General features: G+C 41.0%; 2 protein-coding genes across 4 annotated transcripts; both read left to right on the top strand.

Moving 5' to 3' along the window:
* Nucleotides 1-1,568: 1,568 nt before the first annotated feature.
* Nucleotides 1,569-13,483, top strand: tbc1d24 (TBC1 domain family, member 24). Of its 3 annotated transcripts, none has more exons than XM_073488949.1 (7): nt 1,569-1,630; nt 5,516-6,623; nt 7,644-7,802; nt 9,007-9,070; nt 9,915-10,010; nt 11,148-11,394; nt 11,625-13,483. In XM_073488949.1, exons 2-7 carry the CDS (start codon nt 5,641-5,643, stop codon nt 11,777-11,779), a joined length of 1,704 nt encoding a protein of 567 aa, XP_073345050.1. In that variant the 5' UTR covers nt 1,569-1,630; nt 5,516-5,640; the 3' UTR covers nt 11,780-13,483. The 3 variants fall into 3 exon arrangements, with proteins under 3 accessions (XP_073345050.1, XP_073345051.1, XP_073345052.1); XM_073488950.1 differs by lacking the exon at nt 1,569-1,630 and adding an exon at nt 1,652-1,706; XM_073488951.1 differs by lacking the exon at nt 1,569-1,630 and adding an exon at nt 1,878-1,901.
* A 3,201-nt stretch (nt 13,484-16,684) lies between these two features.
* On the top strand, nt 16,685-25,182 carry atp6v0cb (ATPase H+ transporting V0 subunit cb). Its single transcript, XM_073490110.1, has 3 exons — nt 16,685-17,009; nt 23,117-23,300; nt 24,160-25,182. The coding sequence occupies exons 1-3, from the start codon at nt 16,937-16,939 to the stop codon at nt 24,362-24,364; spliced, it is 462 nt and encodes a 153-aa protein (XP_073346211.1). The 5' UTR covers nt 16,685-16,936; the 3' UTR covers nt 24,365-25,182.
* The last annotated feature ends 547 nt before the right edge of the window (nt 25,183-25,729 follow it).

Raw genomic sequence — 25,729 nt, 5'->3', positions numbered from 1 at the left:
TGTTCTTACCACCGGACTAACTGGTCTAATATGTGGAGATGATCAGATCTCACAGTCTACTGTAGGTCTGATATGAAAGAACAGTTGTATGTAGAGTGTGTGTACAAACAAGTGTGTGTTCATGTCTATGCATCTGTGCAGTAGTGTGTGTGTGTGTGTGTGTGTGTGTGTGTGTGTGTGTGTGTGTGTGTGTGTGTGTGTGTGTGTATGTGAGACAGGAAGATGGGGTGGGGCTGGAGTGATGTCACGTGACGCAGTGTGTGGGAGCGAAAGGATTTGATGAGCATAAACCTCCATAAGCTAGGACCTAAAGGCTTACTGGCTTTGCACCCATCTGTCTCTCTCTCACACACACACACGCACACACACACACACACACACACACTGACAACCATTCACACCCAAATTTTTTGGTCATTTTTCCCCGGTGTCCTTCACAATCACTCACATGCCATCACATGCATGCAGACAAACACACTCTTTGTCTCAGTTTGATCCAAATGTCACAGGCTGACACTAAATATTAAATCATCATAAAGATATGGAGTTCCTGCAGATTATACAGTATATGCTCTGCATACCTCTTGTGACACACTCAAAAGCCAAAGAGATCAGCACAAGCTAGTCAGAGGTTGGGGGCGCCACCTTGGCTATGAGGATCTTCTGTATCTTCAAGAGCGGAAAAACACAATCAGTAACATTAAGAAAACTCATACTGCACAATGAATGGTTGCTGAGATGTAGAAGGATTCATCTTTTGACTCAAGCTTCCACCCAAATGCTGCTATATCCCTGGCATAGACTTAAGGACTGACTATCATCTCAGTTTTAAGGTAACATTCTGTAAAATCTGAACATTCAGATGTCTAACTTTGTGACTTTTCTTATAATACAGTCCTAAGAAGGTCACAGTGAATGAGGCCATGAAAAACATCAGCCGGAGCAACGAGACGTGGCCAAACAACATTTCACCCCGAGTTGTTGTGCAGGGCAGTGATGGTTCCACAATTTAATTATCAGTAATAACTGTCATGTGTTGGCCGGTTGCTTTGAGTGCAGGACAAAGGCCGAGTTTGTTGCCCTTGCGAGGGTACTTCCTGTCCTGTCTTGTCCTGTCCTAGTGCCATGGCTTATTTGACAGAGCATGTCTGCAAATAAGCAAGACAAACCAGATACTGTGATCTGTCATGCAACCTCTGCACGGTCACAGGAAAGTGAGAGTTGGCTTCTGGAGGAATATGAAGATATCTGTGCTGGGTTGCTCTTTGATGCAAAATAAGACATTATGCTTTTGATTGTTTAAATAGAGATTTTATGGAAGTGCATGTATATTTGAATGTGATGTAAGTGGTTGATGATGGTATGTAGAGCACTGTTGAGTACAGTATCTGATTAGCCAATAATCCAGTTGGTTTTCTTAATTTATTATTCAAATCCTGCCAGTTTTCTAAGAGAAGTTCAGCCACTCTTGTGACCACACTGCACACAGAGGTGGCTGTAGTATGTAGCCAGCCCACCTGAGCCCCTCTCATGCGCACAGACGCGGACCGAGACGGGTCGGAGGCACTGCGCATGCGCGAGGCAACTTAATATGAATGCAGCCTCACGTCTCAAGACATCTCACATCCAGGTAAGGATAACGCCAGTTTTTCTTGCTCTCACTCATGTATCATTTGCTCACCAGTCTTCTGTCCTGTGCGGTAGAGGTAAGTCTTCCTCCCGTCGTCGGCTTTGTGTTTTAAACGCATCGCTCTTCCACGAATTGAAGCCGAAATCTCCTCACATCAACAAACTCCAAGACAGCCTGCGGACCATATTAATTTGTGGTCGGTAACGTTCATGCTAGCTGCTGCAGCAACGTTAGCAAGCATATTTTTTCTAACTACGTTGTTTTGTTGTTGGTCAGTATTTGCATGGTGTGTGCGTGTGTGTGTTGTGTTTGTCAGGTAGCTAACGTCAGTTGTGTGTGTGTGTGTGTGTGTGTGTGTGTGGTTGAAGTCTCGTTAGCTGCTGACATGCACTGACAGGGGCAGCTTGCAGCTAGCTAACGTTAGCAATGCTAACTTGGCAGCTGTGAATGGAAAAGGGTGTATCAGATTTAGTCGGGCGGTAATGTTAAATACCCTGTGACCCGTGTGCCTCCTCTAACGTGTAAGCTACGTGTTATCGCCTCAGCTGGCTAGCTAACGTAAAATAGGTTATTCGGCTAAAAATACCACGCAGCTTTGCGTGCATTTGCAGCTTTCAGTCCAGTTTCTGTGTACACACCTGTACTCGCAGATACTGTAATGTGTGCTCATGTCTTTGTGTTTGCTGAGACTCCAAGATATAGATTAAAATCCCGGATTCCCCTACAGCAACGTTACCTAACCCTGTCTGTTCAGTTTTGCAGTGGCACAGTCCAAGTCCAGGAAGCTTTCCTTTTAGCTTCCCTTTTCTAGTCAGTGTCTAAAGTGTTGAAATGTCATTTGCAATAGATCAGTCACCTTACGATGACCTATAGCATTGGAAGAATAATTCTGATTGTAGCTTTTTTTGTCTCTAGATTTTGGTACAGGATTTGAACAAAATGCATGAACACATGCTGATGTTGTCATCTCTCATTTACATGTATTGGCTGCAAATGTTGTTTAGCATATAGCATTATGGCCAAAGTGGCAATCATTATATAGCCTACTGTAATGCCATGGTAAATACAGTAACTGTTTTAACAGTAAGGCAAAGACAAGATTCTGTTACGATATCCTTCGAAACATCTGTGTCCTTTGACTGGGCTTAATCCTTAGCCAGGAAGCCGAACCTAGAAGTACAATCACAAGTATAAGGATACAATTGTGAAATGGGACCTATGAGTAAGAATGTAAAGTATGACTGAACACCCGCTGGTGTTTTATGAACCATACAGGCCATGTCTGAGGCCTGGCTTTCAGTTCTCATTTCTCTCTTCTCAAAATGTACTTTTTATCGGGTACATGTCCTGGTTTTTATCTGAGTAGCTCACTTATTTTATTTGTTTTAAGTTGTTGTTAATTATTATAGATTTTTAGTTTGTGCTTCTTGTATTTTATGATTTCTTTGGGTATTCTGTTACATTTTATTAAGCACTTTATTTTTAAAGAACTTTTCAGATCAAAATACAAAGTTTATTATTATTGTTGTTGTTGTTGTTAAAACAAACAAATTCTTGGTTCCTGTATGGACCATGGCACAGACAATATTCAGTAGCGTAGACCCAGGCGGTAGGAGACATGTTGGCCAGATACTGCTCTACTCTGCAGGACTAGAGCTCCAGCACCCTCAGGAAACAGTATGCAAAGTTAATCAGTTATTATGGGATAAGTGTTTAAATGATCAGCACTAAGGTTACAGGTTGACTGGAAGTAAAAATTGTTGGATCTGACGTCTTACTAAATAGCATTTGAACTTCTATGTACTAAATGCAGTCATGCCTCCCTTTGCATGGATACATGATGTATTAGAAGACAATGGTTCAAGGCTTTGGTGTAGTGAACCTTCATCTAAGTGATTTGCAGAAGGCATATATTGCCTGGTTCTTAATAAATTGACTAAAATGTCAAAGAGACCTTTGACCAATTCAGTTTCTGTACGCTGCACTATATGGTCAATCAATCATATTGTGGTTAATTTGATGGATATTGTGATTAGTGGGGATGATCATTTTTGTATCACAATCTTCATTTTCACAGAAAAAAATATTAAAATCATGATGATGTGACATTTGTTGGAGTCTGTACCAGACTCTTTACATATATAAACATGTTTTCTTCCACTCAAGAAAAAGGTTTTTAGGCAAGGCATCTCTGCAGTACTACAGTGCTTCATCATATTTCTGTTTTGTCACACGTTTCACCTTTATCGAGAAAACTGCAGCTGTCTGTGATTTGGATATTGCACTTGCATCGCTTCGATTATATTTTGAGTAATTGTGCAGCCCTAGATTCAAGTGTACCATTGACAAATTTCATCATGTGTCAAAGGTAAACTGGCACCATTGGGTTAACATAACTTCTAAGTAGGACAGTTAATCTTTCTTCAGACTCGCCATGGATGCTTCCAGTTTAAATGCTGGAATGTATTGGTATGCACCTCCATGTGACTTGCTGGACGGCAGTGTGAAATGATCTGATGATTTTATGACTGTCATCTTTGGTATATTGCCAGTGATCTTTGGACATGCGTCTACATGTGACTTGTTGAAAAGCAGTGTTAAATGATTTGATGATTGTACGAAAACTGTTCTCAGTACACTGTATATTCCTAGTGATCTTTGGACATGCATCTCCATCCATGTATCGTGTGGTCTTCTTTGGCGGAAACTGATTAACGAATGAATCAGTTTTAAAATGTATTGCTATGATCTTTTTACAGCGTACAAAAAGTTTACATTTCCCTCAGCACCAGAGATACAGTACCGCTCTGGCCAATTCAATTTACCAAAGACACATCTCTGCATCATGGGTCATCTATGAACCATACAGGCCATGTCTGAGGCCTCGCTTTCAGTTCTCATTTCTCTCTTCTCAAAATGTACTTTTTATCGGGTACATGTCCTGGTTTTTATCTGAGTAGCTCACTTATTTGATTGGTTTTAAGTTGTTTATTATTTTGTTTTTTTATTTTGTGCTTCTTGTATTTTATGATTTCTTTGGGTGTTCTATTACATTTTATTCATACAAAGCATAAATGGTATCACAACACTGTCATATGGTATCACTATTGCTAAAATAGCTTTGGACTGCATTCCTTTCCAGCTATGGATTTACTTGATTTGTTTTCACTTCAAAGTGTCACATGCATGTACATGCTTTTTTCCATCTGAAGATCTTTACAAGAGCATTAATCAAATCAGTGAAATGGGCTAACGTTGTTTTTCAGTACATATTTATTATGCCTAGTTTATATTTGATAATCGGTTTGAGTAAACTTTTTGAGAAAAAGAATCAAAATTCCCAGATTACAGCTGCTTAAATGAGGATATTTTCTAATTTATTTACTCCCCTGTGAAAATTAAATGAATATCTTTGGGTTGTGGACAAATAAGACATTTAAAGACATCGTCTTAGGATTTGAAAAACACTTATCAACCAAACAGCTAATAGGTAAATTGAGGAAGTAATAGACTGATGAGTCAATTGCAAAAACATTGACATAGTTGCAGCCCTATAATGCATCGCTCTTAAAGTATTGCAAATCACCTCTTATGGATTGACATAACATTCTCAAGTTATGCATTATCCAAGAGTAATTGATATCATAGTCTAAGAGGTAGCCATTTCTATAAGAACAGTGAGGCTTGTATGAATTCACCAAGGACTGGGCTTTGTAGGTCTAAGAGATTTTGGTGTTTAACTTTCTTAACTTGATGCTGCTCAGTATGAAACATGCCTAACTGTAGAAAATATAAGTGTTATTATGCTCAGATTTTGCAGTTATTTAATAATAACCTAACCCTAACCCACATTAATCTCCTCTTTTTCTCCTTTGTGTCTTCCAGTAACCATCATGGGCAGTTTAGAAAAATAGGCTAGTTATCTGCTGTGGGGAGGACAGAAGGTTAGTAACACCCCGTAGCGTCCCTTCTCTCTTCCCACGCGGGCAGTCCAGCAAGTTTCCAGCACCATGGCCGAAGAAGAATATGGCAGCTTTGTGGACTGGAACCAGATGGGCGATCTGGCCAACAGCAGCGGGCCCACCAAGGTAGACTGTAAAGACCTGAAAGAGTTCAAACAGATGGCTCGGCAGGGTTACTGGGCCAAAAACCACAAACTTCGGGCACAAGTCTACCAGCAGCTCATCAAAGCCATTCCCTGTCGTACAGTTACCCCAGATGCAGAAGTGTATCGTGACATTATGGGAAATGCAGGCACAAAGAAGCCCTCCTCCCACATCCCACTTCCAGATTTTGTGGATGGAAGTCCTGTGCCGCGGTACTGCCTGAAGGCAGAGGCAGTAGCCTCGGCACATCAGATTATCAACTGCGTGGCTGGACAGTTTCCAGATATCTCCCACTGCCCATCACTACCAGCTGTCACGTCAATGCTCCTGCACTTAAGCAAAGACGAAGCTCAGTGTTTCGAGCACATCAGCCGCATACTGGCCTGCAACGAGCCGGGCAAACGACTGCTGGACCAGACTTTCCTGGCCTATGAGTCTAGCTGCATGACCTTTGGTGACCTGGCCAACAAGTACTGCACAGCCGCCCACAAATTGATTGTGGCCACAGCTCAAGATGTGCTTGAAGTCTACTCAGACTGGCAGCGCTGGGTGTTGGGTGACCTGCCTTTCAGCCACGTGGTCAGGGTCCTGGATGTCTACCTAGTGGAGGGCTACAAGGTTCTTTACCGTGTAGCTATAGCCTTGCTCAAGTTCTACCGCAAACATAAAGTCCAGGGAGGCCAGGGCAGCCAGCAGCCACAGGATTCAGACAAAGTAAGGGCGGACATTCAAGCTTTTGTCAAGGGCATTGCCTCCACCGTCACACCGGACAAGTTACTAGAGAAGGCCTTCTCCATCCGTCTGTTTAGCCGCAAGGAGATCACCCTGCTACAGCTCACAAATGAGAAGTCCCTGCAGCAGAAAGGAATCACTGTCAAACAGAAGCGGTACAGTCAATAACATGATTTTTGTCTGGTAAATTGTGAGCATCTTTCTTTTGCCTTTTATGTAGAAACTAGGACAGTACTTCGTGTGGCCTTACTTAGCAAATCTACTGCCTATCTAGGATCAGAAAGGACGCATGATCCATCGCATGGATATCTTTCTGGTGTACGCATCTATAATATTTGAAGGTTATCAAGGGCGTAGCATTATCTCATTTAAGAAATTACTCAGCTCTCCTGGGTATTTTCTGGTTTTGTCAGATTTTGGATAATTTTGATATCAAACTTAAAGATTTATGGATTTGACAGAGGCCTTGTGAGACCGACCATGAATTCAAAATAAAGCTGCCACTTTCTTCCTTTTCTTTTGTATTTGGGTAATCTTATAATAATGTCAACCACAGCCTTCACTTTTTGCGAAGATGCATTGTTGGGTAGTTGAGCACTTGAATACAGTATATTTACTGATTTGAGATGACAGGGGCACAGTATGAATACTTAAATGATTCAAAATTAAATTCAGTTCAATTTAACATGTCTGTTGCTCTGGTTACATGAAGACACAGTTTCTGGAGTTTAAATTAAATCACAGTGGTATGTGGAGAATGAGAGGAATGTGATGTTAAAACAGGACTATTTTAGACTATTTTAATACAATTTATCCCAAGTGTACACCAGAGAATATAAGATAGATTTCAATAGATGAATGACGTAATCAGTTTTATTTGCGTCACTGGCTTGAATGTCCTTTTCATGCTTTATACTCTGCCATGCTCTTAGGAATGGTTTAAGTTGCTCTTGCATTCTTGTCTCACATTCTGTTGTTTCCTTCTTGTTTGGTTTGTGCCACGTTTTTCCATCCACCATCTTCTGTCTCGTCTTCACTCCACTCCTGTGTTTCCTACATTGGTTATTTCACAGTTCTAGGTGGGTTTACACACTCCATCTGCTTCAAATGACTTTAAAGCTTTGTGAACCACCTCACGTTCTGTACCTCTTCGTCTCTTTCTGCGTTGTCTCCAGGCGAAATGTGCAGCTGGCTCTTAACCCTGACACCTTCTCCTCGGAGATCGTCAGTGCCAAGGAGATGCGAGACATCTGGTCGTGGATCCCTGAGCGTTTTGCTCTGTGCCAACCACAACTCCTCTTCACCACCGCTACCCACGGTTGCAGCCTGAATAGGTACACTGTCCAGTGCTTACCTCAATACATTGATCCAGCTTTTGGCTGTTGCTCACAGTCAATATTTCAGGCCCTGTTTAGTATCGAGTCTTTGAATTTGATACGGCCAAAAGGCTGGAAAGAAATGCCAGAGCAAAGAAAGGCAAGAAAAGGATGTATACTTGGATCAAAAACTGCAAATAAGAAAGAATTAGCGAGGACTGCTGTCATAAAGTTTCTTACATTTTTTTAGTGTCCATTAATATTAGGCAGAACACATGCAACTTGATAAAAGAAGAAAAACATTTTAACTTTGCACATAGGCATTTCTTTTACTTTTGTGCTTCTAGTATAAAAGATAAAAAGAAAAAAATATAGTCAACATTTATTATTTTGTGCGTTTTTTTTCCGTAACCTGTTAAAAATATATATTCTGTCTGCAGTAACCAGGAGGCCTGCCTTTATTATCATGCAGTCATTAGATCAAGCATTTCCTTCACCCACCTGTTCGTTGGTTCTATTTCTGTATGGAACAGATCTAATTAGTCTCTAATGAAGTAATTAAGAAGCCACTTAGCTGTATTTAACCAGTGCTTTACTTAAAGGGGCGGTTTGTAAGATATGGCGTGTTGATGTTATGTCTATGTACTGTGTTGCAGAAGACGCACTTCATTTAAACTTGACATAAACTAAATAAAACCCAAGAAAACCATTTGGTTTGTTCAAGATAAATACTCAATCCACGGGGTGAGATGTGAAAATAATCCTGCTGTAAATCAGCTCTGTTCTGTATCTCCTGTCTTCATACTGGCATAAGTCGATTTTAGAGGTTCAGAGTTCAGTCTGGTGTCCAGCTGTGTTCACTGGGAGATGGCTGTGCCTCGCTGCCCACTGTGACTCCCACGTGACCTGAGGTCATGGTGCAGGCAAACTCCTGTCAGTCAATCGAACCACTTAGCTCCATGTCTAACTAAGCTACTTGCTAACAGCAGGTAGTCTAACATCCAAATATAGCTACAGCAACAAGTATAGTGAACAGCAGTTATGCCGCCCCCTATAGTTTTTAAGCTACCTGGCCATCTCTTATAAATTACACCTTTTAACTGTGCATGCAAACTCAACCCAAAGTACATGTTTGTTGTAATGACATAATCTGTGAAATATGTTTAATATTAGATTCAGTAGTGGGTGTTGGAATGAGTTAAACTTTCACATTTTCCTCCAGATTCTACTCACATTGTGAAGGCTACGAACCTACTCTGCTCCTCATCCGGACCACAGATGGCGATGTAAGAAACGCACACACAGAAAACAAACTGTCTCACGAGGATGCTTATTAATATGATTGAAAACACTTACAAAGATTTAATATCATCCTGATGTGATAACTAGGGGAATTCATAATGATTAATTTCCCTGACATTTAAACATGGACTAGATGACAAGTCTAAAAGGAAGAACGCACTCAGAAAAGAATCAAAATTAAACACAAATACTTCTAAAGGTTAAACACTGTCTGAAGAAATATTGTGCATAATGTAAGAGCCATTTGAACCTCTTATTTTTAAATAACCAAATAACCATAATTTAGATGCTGCTTTTTTATAAAGCAACATTTGATTTGAAAGACATTTAAGTCAAATTATGAAATTATTATTATTAACTTGATTGATATGGTTGCTAAATATAGTGTTTAACATGAGCTACACTTTCTGTTTTGTAGTGCAGAATTACTTTGATATTCAGGCTACAAAGTGAGGTCAAGTGCAGTCGAAGCAGCGCTTCTTGTTTCAGACTCTTTGTTTATCAGTAAAATGCGGAACATGCTTGTAGAAAACTTGCTATTGCTCGTGGTGTCTGCTACAGGCAGTTATGTACTGACCTACACAAAACTTCACAGTAATTTTGTCCACTTAAAAATAGACTCAAGTTTTATACCAATCCTGAACTCTGAATCTGTGTCAGAGGTGATAATTGCACGTTTAATTGGCGTTTGATCCCTTTGTTAACCCATAATCGAATCAAAGTCCGAACACTGGCAGCTTACAAATAGAAATCTTCCATGAGTATACATTTTGAGGTGTTCTTTTGAAGAGATAAACCTACTGAAGCTTTTTTTTTGTTTTGCCACAGGTATGCGGAGCCTTCCTGTCCACAGATTGGGAGGAGCGGAAGAGAGGAGGAAACAAACTAAGCTTCTTCGGAACAGGGGAGTGTTTTGTCTTCAGGGTGAGTTCAGTTTTAGTGTTTTGACTTACTTCCTCTAAGCAAAAAAACAAATCTCGTCTTCTTCTGTTGTCATTCATTTGAAGCAGTACCACCCCTATAACCACCAGAGGGCAGCATCCACTCTACTTTTATATGTTCTTGATTACAGCGTCACTGGCCCTGGTTCATCTGTCTGGCTCTCATTTGGAAAAGCCTGCCTAGTGGGTCACAACTGACCATTCTGACAGTACCATGTCTTCCTCCGTAAAAACAACCACACCTCATGCTTTTCTGCCAAGCATAACAAATTGGCTAGGAATAGAAATATCAAACCAGCCTGGCTCTCTAATGCCTTCTGTATAAATTATTTACTTGGCTATTTGTGTTGATGCACAGCTGTTGGCTGTGGGAGCCCACACACTGGAAAACAGTCGTCTCACCCACTAAGACTTACGTACATGCAGATCGGAAACTCCTGTAACCTGATCCAGTAGTATCTGTCCTGGTCTTTACCTGACACCTGACAGAAACGGAGACAGTCTGCAATGACTGATGATGTCTATCCAATGTTTTTTTTTTTTTTTATGTTTTATTTAATCGTTTATATAGACAGGTATTCTCATGGAGATCATGATATATTTTTCAAGAGAGACTAGTATACAAGAACAAGCATACAACATAGAATTTGAAACCAGTTCTTTAAGGCTCACTTTGAATATGTGGTACAGCGACATGACAGTACTTGATATTGTAAGTACTGTATATGAGACCAGAGATCAGAGGTAAGGAGGCTTAAAAGAAGAGCCTTATACCTCAATTACACCTGGTATTAAAACAGGATATGTATCTGGACACGTTATCCAGATAACAAACAATGCAATCTTACAGATCATATTTTAATGACCAGGTATAAATGGGATGTTCGAGATAAATAACAGTACAATGCCACTCCCTTCCCAGTAATCAGGTCACCACATGAACTGCCTGATAAAGAACCAGGGGAACTGTTTGTATTATGATCTTTTTGTCACCTTCTCTATAGCTGTGATTCAACAAAATAGGTATTTCTTCTTAAGTAAATAAATGTGCAGTACTGCTCTGTTGAATGTGCAATACTAGGTTCTGTAACTGATGATGAATGCCTGTTTCCTTTGCCAGCTGAAGCCAGAGATGGAGCGCTATGAGTGGGTGGTGATCCGCCACCCTGAGTTAGCATCCTCCACCAAGACTCAGGACCAGGAGGACACAGCCTCCTCTGAGGGCCAAAACGCAGAGAACAACAGCTTACAGCAGCCGGAGAAGCCCGCTGGAGACCTGTCGCCCTTCCTGTCCGCCCGCCACTTCAACCTCAACTCCAAGAATACTTCAATGTTCATGGCTGGCAACTTTGACTCCATCATCATTGGTGAGTGGATTATTACTGTATTTGGAAATTCTGGTCTCTTTGTATGTGGTGTTTGTCTCTTAGATTGATGATATTCTATTACACGGCAGGTATAGTGAATTTTTCAACATTCATCTAAAACATGGAAACACATTAAATATGGGATTTTAGTGTCAACCCTTCACCATATTTAATTCCACATTTTGACTGAACAATGTATAGTAAAACTGTGTGCTCTTGTGTCTGATCAGGTGGTGGTGAAGGCAACGCTCTCTACATTGACTCTGAGCTCAACCACGGGCGCACTGGAAGGTGCGCCACCTTTGACAACCCGCCCCTGTGTGCTGAGACCTTCCAGGTTTCACTGCTAGAATCGTGGGGCTTCCAGGACGCCATGGCCTCATAATAATGTACACATACAAACATGTAGATCCATACAGAGAGATTCATATTTATGCACACACATTTTAACACTTAAACGTAGGTGAGACGCTACAGGTGAAAGCATGTTTTTTCATACTCGGTTCGATTTTGAGATTTTGGGCTATTTTGCTTCCATAACATGTCTTGTTTAAGACTACTGAAAACATGTATGCGAACTAGTGCATATTTGATTCAATAGCTTAATTAGATTAGCCGCACTTGCATATTCAAACATAGAATATCAGAAAACTTCCCCAGGTAGAATCAAATTCTGGAGTAGTTTCATGGTGATATATCATAACATTTTTTTACCTGTTTCATTCACCTGTAGTGTCTTCCCTTTAAGGTGCAATATGTAAGAATTGGCCACCTGTTGAATTCATACTCCCAACAAATAGGTTCAGCATGTCACTGGAGTAATGGCTAACTGCTGATAACTATTTTGTTACACATCCATAACTGTAGCTACTGTTAGCTTGTTAGCTCTGTTAGCTGTGCACCTAGCCAGATTACCAGGGAAGTGTTGTTGTTTACACTGCTAGCACAAGAGCTTTGGACCGGTGGAAAATAGACCCAGAGGTAGATGATTAGCATGCTAACCTCAGGAGATATCTGTGCAACACAATACACAGACGTCTTTGACATAACATCAAAACTGTTATTTCTCGACATTCTGACATTGTAGTTAATGTTTAAATGTTTTAAAACAAAATTCTTACATATCGCACCTTTTAAAGCAGAAACTCTTTATATAAAATGTCCAGCAAAGTGTTTAAGGTGAAAGACACAAATATGCAAACAGAGCAAAATCCGTCCTGCAAATTCATATATGATTTTTTTTTATTTATTAATGCAGTTATTATAATTTCTACATGTGAAAAAATATGTGGTATTTTTGTGTTTCTGTTTATTTTTGTATTTACAGATTATAATGGTGTACTAATTATGAAATATGTGTGACTGTTCAGGATCAACTCTAGGTAAAGCCGATTTAAGGTTCATTTAGAGGGGGTTTTATGTCGGCTGTGATTTGTCCATGTTAATGCTGAACTGAAACTATTGAATTTCTGAATGTAAATTCATTCTTAAATGTTCTGTGGTTTAGGTCAATCTGCCAAATTTACTGCATAGGCAGCTCTGCAGTCCTTAAAAAAAAAAAAAAGTTATTCACCGCTGTGTTGTGAGATTACGATTTAATCTGTGAAAACAAGAGTTGGTTCGATGAGACGTGTTTTTAAATGTTTGAAAACTGTAAGATTAAGAAGTAGCAAAGTTATCCCATTTCACCAGATTTTTGGTCCTCTTCCATTCCCCCACACATTTTTCTGTAAATAGTCAGAAATCTGCTAAATGAATTAATGTGGTAATGGTATGTTTGTGAATGTCGGTGGTGAATTTGAGTGTTGCCATTTTGCACCATATGTCAAAGCTTCCTTTTGAATGAGTGGCAGTTTCTCCTTCCACAGTGCAAACTTTTTTAAAGAAAAAAAAACTTGAGGTGTTTTTGGTTTACAAGTAATGGGTATAAATGTAGTTTGTTCATCTTTCTCATCTTACCAGTTACATCCGTCCTTTCCAGTGTGAAGATAGTAACAAAAGAAGTCCAAAATTGTTCCCTGCTGGCAAAGTGTTGTTGGGGTTATACACCCTATTTGTATCTGTATGATTAAACATGACAATACAGCAACATGCTTTCAGTTTCTTGTTGTTTTAGCCACTTCTTTTTTCCTTCCAAATCTATCACATCTCTGTCCTTGCAAAGAGAGGGTTGCATTTCTTCAGACAGTCACAGAAGTGTGCCAGATGCCTTTTTAAAGTCAGCTGACCATGAATCTAACTCTCCAATCCCCATCTTCTTGTGCTTTGCTCTACTCCTAGTACATGTAACTAGTGTGCTTGTTCCCAAAATTAAACTAAACATAATTTTGAGTGACATACTGTAAAATGACAATGTTGTAAATTGCATATCTGCAGGTCTGGGTCTGAAAAACTGACTACAAAATGACTCGTGCTTCTGTATGTGCGCTGTCTATTTTTTGTTTGGACGTCTCTGCTTTGTGGAAGCTGACAGTGAACTGCATGACTGGAAAATATTTGGCAGAGATGAGTCAGATAAACTTAAAAATATCTGTAAAAGCCTTCTCCTTTCAAGAATCGGTTTATTGAAGTCATTGTTTGATTTCTACCGAACCTAATAGAGAAATAGGACTCTTTATTTGCTCAAAGCAGTACAAATATAGCTACAGATACAGGGAATGTCAGGCATTTCATTAAACACGTCGGTGTGAAAGCTTTCCAGGTCAATCGATATGTGCATTAAAGCTCTATTAAAATGTATGGACAATTCATTTTCAGAGGGCGTGGCACAGACTAATGCCTGTGAGGAAATGTAGCATCTTGGACGGAAGAGTGTCAGAGTAAGTCCTTCTTTACAGCAAGGGCCATTGACTCCCCATTTTCCCTGTCTTGCCAGGGCTATGCCATTCATTCAGGATTCACACTCTGCTAATCGCACATGCACTTCTATATTTAGCTGCTCCTTTGGGTGTTGATCTGGCGCATCTCCTGAAAACCATGCTTTCCAGCCTCTAGAAGTAAGATGCTTAAGTGTTAAACCCAACACTGAGACGGGTCTCTCCTTGACCAGCCCCCACCCCGCAGATAACGAGCGGCTGTGGACAGGGGATTAGATGCAGACTAAGGAGGTCCAGACATATTGTTTTGATTTACAGGCTGAATATAACAACCTGGATATTGGGACAGAGAGAGAGAGAGAGGTCTCTGCTTCCAAGAACTACCAAATGTTACTGATTACATGTCACAAATCTTCCTTAAGGACTGTATATCTGTCCTTCAAACTGAACTGTAATAATCTTAATCGTTTTTTCAGCCTGATGTCATAAAGGAAAGCAAAAAAGTGTTATTAATGCAAGGTTAACGCCTTTCCACATCAACCCAGTGAGAATGAAAGAGAAAGAAACCAGCCCATATGGGAAAAATGCCAAACTTGAGAGTAGCTTGGCACAGTGACTTCCTTCACTAAGATGCTGGGCAAGTCTTACACAGACTTGAACTGCATCCTGGTCTGATGGGTCTATCAAAGTAACAGAAGCATGCAAAGATCTAGATCTAGAATTATGTCAACCTGTTTGCCTGTATATCTAGGCCCCCCTCCTGAAAAGCCTAGTCTGCTCTGATTGGTCAGCCCACACACGCCTGAGCCAGCACTGCTCACCATGTCTCCGGTAGGCTCTGTCATGTTTTCAGCTTCCAGTTAGCTTCACTTCTACCACGAATAAAGGCTAAAATAAATGCAAATGTGTGACATGGTGACATAGTGTGATGTCATGAAGTCACTGAATTGAAGGCGGGACTACTGACAACACGTTTTAGCCACTTCGGGAGCACCATGGGAGAGAGGAGCTCCCGTTTTTTAACTTCCAAGACCTTTTTACATGCACAAGCATCTATATAACAAACTGCAGGAAAGTAACAAACTAAAAAAAAAACATAGTAGGTGTAAAAAAGGTGTATGTCATGCTCTTATCCGCTACCTTTAACAACCCATTGATCAGTGCCATTCAAGGACAAGAGCGTCTGCCTAACCCCTGTGTCCATCCACCCAAAGCAAACAGGAAACAATGTATAGGTACATGAGAGATCATATTACTGCATGTTGTCAAAGGAGCTGGTTGCAAATGTCTGTAGGCAGGAACATCATAATCCAACCCCTACAGAAAGGCTACATTGCTATCCACCTAAAAGAGTCAGTCCCGGGTCATTAAGTGTTCCGTCAGTCGGGCTGAGCAAGAGACAACAAAGTGACAATCATCTCATTTATTGTGACCTTTTTGTTATCAGTGCATCACTGCGCACACACATCATCCCTGCCTCGAAATGATCTATTCTCCTTGCATAAAGCAACCTTGCATTTGGCGGCCGGAGTAAGAGGGTTTGAAAGGAAGGAGGCCTGTGATGCTGGTGGAGAAATTGCATCGTGAGTGAAGGGGCTTATGGGGGGAGGGGTCCTGCTCTGGTGCTGACTAGACCAGGCAATGCAGAGGGAGCAGGATGGAGGGATGGATGGAGGATGAGGAGGAGGTGGCATGGGTAGTGCACAAGCTCGCTCTGACTCACACACACACACTCCTCTCCCATGGTGTCCTAGCTCCCTCGACCCCTCCTCTTTCTGGAGCTGTGAGCCTGCTGCTTGCTGGGAGCTATACAGTGGAATGGGGATTCTCGGTTCCCTCCCCCCACCACATACACACTCAAACCTACACACTCAGCCTCAAATTCTCTCACTCTCACGCTCCACGCTGCTGCATATCACAGCTGACTGTAAACCACCCTCTGCAGCATGGTAGAGTCCTGGTGCAAAATGCAGAAATGTGGTCGACATGTGCAACATTAGGAATTTCAGTTTCTTGGAGAGGCCACTTAAATCAGATGTAGGGTCCTCTTGGAGCCTGATATTCAAATTACACAGTCTAATTCATAACATAATGTAATAAGTCACTTGGGGGAAAAAAATATTATTTTCTTGTTTTTCTTTCCTTGCAGGAAATAATGTAAGAAAAACATTTTTTGTTTAGATTGGCAGTGTCTCCACACCCTCCTGCACATCCCCATCACCCTCCTGCTTTTGAAGGGTGAATGCGTAGATATCAAAGGGGAAGCCTGCAGCGGAGCACACCAAAGTGATGCGTGATAGGGGTGACCTTCAAAAATAAAGGGAAAAAATGTATAAACATAAAATGGTTTCTTTTTACGGAATAAGTCAGTCATCATTTTAAATCCACATTTCTTGTTTCACACATGGGCTGTGTGACACGGTATATCATTAACGAACTTTGTTTTAGTGCGCCCCCCACACCCAGTCGATGATAGGTTTTATCCGTACGGCCAGTCAGGTGATATTTTCCGCTTCGCCATTTTGTACTGCTGCGCCGGGTATTTATCAGAAGAGTCGTGACTATCCCGTTTACACTGCTAGTTAGGTAGTCAGACGGTTCCTGGTGTAGTCGCTTTTACATTTCAAGCCTGTGGCCTTTGATAGGTTTCGCGAAGTGCGATTTTTGAGTCGACATTAATATTTAATTTTGTATATTTAGTTTATTTTTATACTGTGTGAGAAAGAATGTCGGCCGAAGCCCCCGAATACTCTCCGTTCTTCGCAGTGATGGGTGCCTCTGCGGCGATGGTGTTCAGCGGTAATTATCACACAATTATCACCTTTCTTATTTAAGCTATCTGTCAGTTACATTATGTCTCTGTGTGCATTTTCTGCTAACTCCCTTTCCATTTACGCGATTTCCCACCAGACTGCTTTGAATAGTCAACCATGGTGCGTCTCAGGAAGCTCACTTGTAAAAGCCATCTGCTAGACTTGCTAACGTTAACGTCGCAATGCTAATCTTGAGCTGTCATTTATTCAGACTTAAAAGCTAGTTAGGGCAGCCACCGACTTTAGTTCATTCTTATCATGGCAATGGTTAGTTAGTACTAGTTAGTTAATACAGCTGTCACTGCTAGCCTTTCTGCTTCAACTACAGACAGCAAAGACTAGTCAAGACTAGTTAGCTACGCTAGCTGATGACGACTACATAAGTTAGCTTTGACGTTAGCTCAGTTTGGTCATGTTCGCTGTATGCTTTATCTGGAAAAGGACAAAACAGGGAATACTGCTAACTGATAAGAAATGGTGTCTGTCTTAATGAAGAAGTACTGATTGGTTAACAGCCATTATAAAGATGTGAAAATGTATGCCATTTGTTCCTTGTACAGTTTCCTGCGTGTTAGCTTGCAGTTAGCAGGAGGTATATACGTTTAGCTGATTTCCATCATTTCTGCAAGATGCCTCACTATTACTTGCGGGGTTGATGGATTTTAAAAGCAATAGGTGATGAGGGTTAGACGAAATTATTTATTGTAGCTTGCAAGTAGATATCAGTAACCAATGACACTGAATAATTGAATTGACGTCGTCTTGCGTAAACTGACGAAACTGCTATTCTGCAAAAAATTGCCAACTGTCAAATTGGACAGGCCACATTTAACATAATGTAAGCTATCTCGAGCTGAAGCAGCTTTTCCTTACAACTCAAATGACCATTGGAAACAAGGATCAGCTGGTTAACTTCCTTATTGCTCACAGGAATGACACAAGGTCACATGATTATCACATGATGAGACTTCTGACTTGGAATTGCCATCTTGTAATACTGTGCCTGTGAAATGTTAAACTAAATGCAAAGTTAATCAGTTATCAGTGAGTCTTTAAAAACAATATTGCTTATTTTGAGAAAAGATGAAGGGTGTGACACCACTGTTAATATTAGTGTTTGTGGATAGAAGGTGAGATCTGAAGTGGCACAGAAAGTGAACTTTGAGACTGGCTTGTTTTATAATCGGTCATGCTAGTTTCATGGATTCTTTCCTATTTAAGTGTTTCTCTTTCCTTAATCCATGACAAGAGCTACATCATATGCCAGTGGTTTGCTTATCATCAGCAAAGGCCCCCATGTGACTTGGGTCACTGGTGGGATGAGTGCAACTCAAATAGGAAATCAACATACCAGTAATTGAACATGTTACGGAGGGCTTTGACCCACGGTAGCTTGGGGCTTTTTGCAAATGCGGCTAATTTATTGTGGTGAATGGTGTATATAGGTTTGAGGCACATGTCGCAGTGAAATACAATTTGTAAAACCTTGGAAATTTACTAGGTCTTTTTCTGACAGAATACAATCTTGTATTATGTCCCCACCTTTTCTTTTGTCTTATCATAAACATTTAAATCCACATGCCCATTACATTGTTGAAAGCTAAGGGATGTTTTAACACGTCTTTCAACAGATCACACTGGGCTGCATGGTGATGAGAAATATCATGAAACATTTTCAGCTACATATTTCAAGTAATTCAGGAATTTCTTAGAGAAAATCTGACCTAGTAACTGCTGTTTTAAAGTATTGCCATTACATAGGCCAGCCCTACCCGGAAATGAGAAGCAGCTGGATGCTGAAGCCATCCCTGGTCTTGTCATTGCTCAGGTTTAATTTGTAATGATGGGCAAGGGCAGTGTGGTGGTGGGGGCCCCTGAGGCTAGCAGTAGTACTAGTCTGTGGTGGTGAACGAGTGACAGCTGGGGAATTAGCTAGTAGGGAGGGGATCATGCTGGCACAGAGAAGGGATGTGGTAGTGGTGGGATGGACAGGGACACTTGATGATTCAGACATCAGCTTAAAGTGATCTTTCAGTGTCTTGTGGAGTCATTGTAGCTTGTGCTTCTGAGATGTTAGCCACCGTAGTGTACAGGACTATTAATGCTTATGTCATTCTTAATTGTCATTTGTAATCAATCTGTCATATTTGGGTGGGTTTAATCCAAAATTCATTCTGTAAAATATTAAAAATGATGACAAATTCACAAGCCAAGTGGATAGATCAAAATGTCATCTTTCTGAATGACAGATAAAAACTTAAATGCACTTTATTTGCATTAATTAGACAATGTCTGTAACAGGATGTAAGCAGCTGTGATCTTCTGGTGTAAGGTGATGTTGCATTGTTTTAGTGGTCTGTAGTGGGGACTTCCGTCAGTGATGCCTGGCTCAGAACAGGTGACACTCACAAGATACCATTATCCATGAGACAAGAACACTCCCACTGGTCTGTTTCCCCCACCCCTTTCACTACACCTCAACAGTCTGTATCTCACACTTTCCTCTCTGCCAGCAGTATCACAATGATAAGTTTAAGGCCCACTTTTATTTTAAATAACTGATATGACTGATGAATCTGACTACAATGTAAGCTAAATGTTTGCTTCACATCTGGAAAAAACTCTTGCTCTGCATCATCTGCCTTCTCTAGTTTATTGTGCAGCACGGTTTGTATGTTTTGAGTAGGATAGCCTACTAACTAGTTATTTTATTCATTAATCAATAGTGCTTTCATTTGCTTGACCTTTTGTTCACATTCCGTAGTCTTTCTTGAGCGCACACTCTTCAATAGAAAGGTCTTATTGGTGATGGCAGCTATGTGCTCTAGACATCCCTCAGATTCTGATGCAATAGACTGGTCAGCGAGTCTCCATAATTTCTGCATGCCACCTCATTTTTACATAGTGGGGGCTGCAGCCAGTGTGCAGTTGTGTAAGACAGGAAAGCGTTTTTACTACGACCTTCAAGATTTTTCTCTTTCATTCCTGAAAACCAGTGCTTCCCCATTTACACGCTGTTAGGAGCAGACCAATCTGCTGTCTGTTGCGTGGGCATATTGCATGCAGGATCAATCAAGGCTGGAGGCACCTCCTGCTCTGACATCACAAGACGTCACAAGGGCATCCCATACATCCAATATTCTGCAGGGAGGAAAAAAGAAAAGGGGGGAAAAAAGCACTCTACCTAAGCTGAGGGGATTAGGATTAAAACCCAGAGGTTGTGCCTGCACACCGCTGCAGACGCCGTCCCGTCACACATCAAACCTTTAATCGTCAGGACAGAATAATGATGTTTGAGGACTACAGTGTTTCTCTATCAACCCTCACCTGTCACACCTCAGTGAGGCCAAGCTTAGCAAGTCTGAGTCGGAGGATAACGTTACTGACGGTAACATATTACGCTGGTTGTTTATGGATGGCTGAAAGAGACAGCTGCTCAGAAGAGGGCTTAGGTGTTTCCAGAATAATGTCCCAACAGTGTTTTGTATTGCTAAATGACGAGGTTTGTTCATCTTGGTCAGTTTTTTATTTTGAACTGCTAAGGGAAGGTTGTGTTTCCTACACTCATGTGTAAGTCCGCTTGTTTGATGGGATGTACCATATAGTTTGTTAGATTTGAAGATTTAGTCCACCAGCAAAGCATTTGGCACTTGTGTGTTGGCATGGAAAATAGTGCCCAGATATACTCAGACACATCTCTGTAGATATGCAGGAGTGATTTAACCTTGTATTGATAGCATCAGTCTAGTGATAGATCATTCTAAGTAGTTGGGGGACGTGGCTGGCTGCCATGTGCACATTTGAAGATTGGACCACGTCATCTTCTGTCTATCTCCTTGATCCATTTGCCAGAAAGCCTCACAGCTAGTGTTGGAGTTAACCAAAACTGTCTTCAGGCTAGCTCCAACACATTGTCCCAAGAAATGAGAAAACACAGGGCAGGGCACCTCGGGCTGTATGCACAAGGCTGTCTCCCAAGATGATATCTCAAGAGGCTTTTCACATTTAATCATTGTCAGTATGTTGGCTAGGAGGAAGCAAGAAAACTACTGTGCCAGGTCCTAGTTTTTATTTGAGTGCTTTGCAATATAGTTGATGTTTCACCCTGTTACATAAGTTTTTACTGACTTAACTGTAATGTCTCCATTCAGACATCTGTTCACAAATAACATACAAGCAGGTTTTATCTATGACATGTTTTGTCAATGCAGTAGAGAAGCCTCAGAAGATGGATAGCTATAGAAACGACTTCACCTCTTCTAGAATTAATCACATGCAGAAGCGTGTTTAATACTGCTGGATAGAGGAAGAACTGCCACAGTATGTACGAACCAATACATCAGATGCTATGCTGTGGTCGGTGTTGACTCTGAGCTTTCACTTTGCCTTGCTTTTGCTGCAGACGAGGAAATAAACCTGTTCACATTTACACACACACACGTGCACACACACGTGTGTGAGGACAACTTGCCAAACCAGCCTTTGTTGGATATTGCTAAATACTCTCTTGTTAGTCTGTTCTGCAGATATGACATCTATTGCTAGTCTGTCCTTCCTGGAAGAGGATTCCCTCCTTTCTTGCACTTCTTGTGGTTTCTTCTATTTTGATTTCCTATTGCATATTGTTAATCTCCTTGGGGCAGATATTGATGCAACATCTCACCTGGACGCTGTTCACTTCGTTGTTGTGCAGAATTAAAATCCATTCCTGTGTAATCCCGATCTGTGCTGATTGATAAATTGTATTTTCATTGTCATTGTGATATGAACATGCAGAAAAATCACGTCACAAAAGACTGCCTGAAAACCCTAACCCTAACCTCAACCCACGATGAATGAGAAAAATAATTTTATTTAGACACACCATGCATTCAAATTAAGTAATCAAACATTTGACCTATCAGATGGCGCCCTGGATACACGGACCATGCATTGTAGACACTAAGATCCTCATGTTTGCCAATTATGTACTGGGTGCCAACATATATAATATGGCCCCCTTGATAACCAATAATCGTTATTGATCGGCCCTGAAAAAATAAATATTAATAAATATATATAATAAAATAAATATATTTGTCAATCCCCAATGCATTTACACCATTTGGCCAATCAGATGAAGCTCCAGTCAGTCATTATCTACCCTCAGATTAATTTGGTGGAGACTGCGAGGTTGGTTCACACGATGGCTGAGAAAAGAGATTTAAGCAAATATGGGTGCTTAATTGTTTATTCATGGCAAGTCATAACCTGATCACTATGTTGAACAATGTTCCTGTAAATTTTAGATTTCCTCAACTTGTAGGCCTAGTTGCTGTTCTGTATTTGGTTAAATATGGTTTCTAATTTTAGAACAGGGTGTGATCTTTGATTTTCTGTTTGACTCTCCTCCTGCAGTCAGACTTGATTTATGTGTGTGACGCAGGTAGCACTGTGCTTTCTCCTCAGCGTCACAGCCCAACGGAGCTAACATGCTGATGAAGCTTTTTGTTCTCCTCCTTCCCCATCACATGACAGTGATGTTAGCCAGAGACTAGTGTGGACTGGAGATAACACACAGCAGATGTTGCATGAGTTTGTACTGCTAGTCCCCCTCCTGGTGCCCATCTTGTTCTGATGACGTCTCAGGAGATGTGGTATCCTGCTTCCCTAATGATGTCAGCAGTTCCCTCTGTGCTTTAGGCCTAATGAGGCTTTTTTTCATTCAGAGAGTGATCTACAACTCTGCAGCTGTCTGCCAGAGTCAATTCTGAAATTACTGGGACTGGAGCAGTTCGAGGAGATGAGACAAAAAGACACACAAAGCTGTTTTTTGGTCGCATAGAGTCTGCGTCAAGCACTGATCAATTATTTCCCCTTGACACAAGCAAAATTCCCCAAGTGGAGCCATGTTGGATTTTTAAGGGGAACAGAAACTGTAACAGTTGTTGCATCTCTTATTTCACTTCTGCTTCATTATTCAGCTGTGGCCTTTGGTTTCTCTCATCAGTCGGACAGCCTATTGTAACTTGCCTTGTAGTGTGTCTATTCTAGTATGCTATCTATGTTTATTTAATTAACTAACAAGGTTATCTTCTGTCTCTTCCCCACCAGCCTTGGGAGCAGCCTATGGCACAGCCAAAAGCGGTACCGGCATCGCCGCCATGTCTGTGATGAGGCCGGAGCTCATCATGAAGTCAATCATCCCCGTCGTCATGGCGGGTATTATAGCCATCTACGGCCTGGTAGTAGCAGTGCTGATTGCCAACAACATCTCAGAGAAGGTCCCCCTCTACAAGTGAGTTCAGTTGATCAGTCATCATCAGACATTTGATTGTCTACATTTCATTTTTTATTCTGTGGCCAAATTAAGTAGAAAAGCCTTATTTGATCATCTCTAAAGTACTAATGATATAGCCCTGCCACTTGTTAGGCTTGGCATAAGCCACAACATAACTGCACAGACACTGGTGAACCTTATTATCAACAAAGCCCCAGAAGAGACCAAAACCTTCAGTGAGTTCTTACTACTAAGCCACCACCCTGATATTGCTTCACCAGATCCATTAATCGTTAACTATCAAAACACATTGAAATGTTACACTGAATGACATGTTACATATTGCTCAATTACAGTGAACACAGTCAGTAAAGTTTAAGAAATCTGACTGCAGTTTCATTTTTATTACACCTCTGCACATACTCAGGACATAGTTCCCATGTTTACACTGGTCTGTGGTATAGACGACACTACAGGAGTAGAATTGCTGTCGGAGTCTAAAGAAGGAATTTGTCTCCCAATACAGCCACGTGACTTACAATACAATAACAGAGTTTAAAGGGGCACAGAGGCACAATAAAGATACAGTAACAACAGCCTTAAATCCTTTTATAATCTCACAGGTTATTAAAGAATATGAGCACATCTGTGATGAGTTCACTGTAACTCTTGCGTACATAGTCATTCTTCTTGTGGGTCAGTTTAAAATCTTGTAGGGTAGGAAGTTTTACCACAGTCAAATTCTATGGAAAACCACTTGCACAATGCATACAGACATGTATAGTTACAATGTACTCAGTCGCTTAAGTTGGTGACCCATATTACTCAGTTATCTAGTAATCGTCCCTTGTACTGACACATGTCTCTGTGTTTTCAGGAGTTTCCTCTATCTGGGGGCTGGGCTGAGCGTGGGCCTCAGCGGGCTGGCAGCAGGCTTTGCAATCGGCATCGTAGGCGACGCAGGCGTGAGGGGCACAGCTCAACAGCCGAGGCTTTTTGTGGGCATGATCCTCATTTTGATTTTCGCTGAGGTCTTGGGTCTCTACGGGCTCATCGTCGCCCTCATCCTGTCCACGAAATAAACACCCAAAACATCTCCACTACAAGATCTGTCCTTTATGTTGCTGCTGGAGGAAAAAGTGTAAAACGGGGAAAAAATTGTAAAAATTTCTGCCACACAAGATGAAAGAAGTGAAGGCGGGGAAAAAATGAATTAAAATGGCCCCATAAATATGGTCTTATCTCAACAATGTGTACAGTCGTCCCAATTTGATAGTCAACTTGTAAATGCGCAATGTAGTGATTTGTCTGTCTTGTGTGTGTGTGTTTCAAAACAGTTGTATGATGAAGATTCCTTTTTTCCCTCCACTTATTTCAGGCCTTGAGGCCAGCTGAGGCAGCCTGGCCTCTGGTCTTAGAGAGCTGACCAAAGGGCCGCACAGCTTCCTCTCCTCCCGTATCAACTTGGGAGTTGACACAATTTCTGCATTAATCTTGAGGATCTATTTGTAAAGAGAAATGTATATGGACTTACGATTTTTTTCCACTGATTTTATTTATAAGAAATTGTTCATTGAACTGTTTAATGCAGCAAAAGTCTTTAATTCCCCCAGGATATATTATACATATATATACAGACATATAAATATCTATATAGATAGATTTAATGCACTGTGGGGTAATTGTGATAAGTGGTTGGAATTCCTCTGGATGTAATTCTTGGTTTAATAATTAAGATTGCCTTTAGTATGTTGCTGGTGAAGTGGGAGTTTTGTGTGTGTAGCTGTATTCTAATCATTACGCAAACATTCTCAAAACTTCAGTGTTTTTCCTGTAGTACTGCTGTTTGCATTAAAGGTGTGTGTGCCCCGTGATGGGTCTCACAAGTGTAATTTCCAAATCTCATCTCCTCTCCATCTTATTCACCTCCCCCTCCTCCTCTCATCTGTGGCTGTACTTCATCTCTTCCACATTCCAGCCATTAAAATCCTGCATGGGTTTCAGTGTCTTGTTGCTGTTGGATATGAAGCTGAAGAGCAGGCTAGTTTCAGAAGATTTAATCCAGATCAAAAGCAACTTTAATGTCATGTAATTCATCCAAAGAAAAAAAAGAGGGGGAAAAAAATCAAGTTTAAATGACACATGAAGACTTGATGGTATCGTTCGTAGTGTGCAGCAGGAATCTAGTGAGATTAGTGCTCAAGTTTGGCCTAGTTTCATGCCAGGACCGGCCCAATTTGATCTGGAGTTTGTTTTCTGAAAATGGAACTGCTGCTGATGCATTTACTGAAGCGCCAATCTTACAATCCTGTATTACCACTGGTATTGAAGTTATCCTGATGTGTCGACGTGTGTGTCACAATCGAATTAAAGAAGATTCCAACTTAGATTTGACTGGCTTCCAAACACACAAGATGTAGTGTTTTCAGTGCTGTTTATTTTACTGT

Source organism: Pagrus major, chromosome 20, assembly GCF_040436345.1.
Source record: "Pagrus major chromosome 20, Pma_NU_1.0".
In the NCBI taxonomy this organism is placed as follows: Eukaryota; Metazoa; Chordata; class Actinopteri; order Spariformes; family Sparidae; genus Pagrus; species Pagrus major.
Note: the sequence above shows the minus strand (reverse complement) of the source record. Positions and strands in the feature narration are given on the sequence as shown.

Coding starts and splice junctions, on each gene's coding strand:
- tbc1d24 (XM_073488949.1), top strand. CDS start 5,641: ATGGCCGAAGAAGAATATGGCAGCTTTGTGGACTGGAACCAGATGGGC. Junction 6,624..7,643: donor ATCACTGTCAAACAGAAGCG/GTACAGTCAATA, acceptor CGTTGTCTCCAG/GCGAAATGTGCAGCTGGCTC. Junction 10,011..11,147: donor GGGAGTGTTTTGTCTTCAGG/GTGAGTTCAGTT, acceptor TTCCTTTGCCAG/CTGAAGCCAGAGATGGAGCG.
- atp6v0cb (XM_073490110.1), top strand. CDS start 16,937: ATGTCGGCCGAAGCCCCCGAATACTCTCCGTTCTTCGCAGTGATGGGT. Junction 17,010..23,116: donor TGCGGCGATGGTGTTCAGCG/GTAATTATCACA, acceptor CTTCCCCACCAG/CCTTGGGAGCAGCCTATGGC. Junction 23,301..24,159: donor GAGAAGGTCCCCCTCTACAA/GTGAGTTCAGTT, acceptor CTGTGTTTTCAG/GAGTTTCCTCTATCTGGGGG.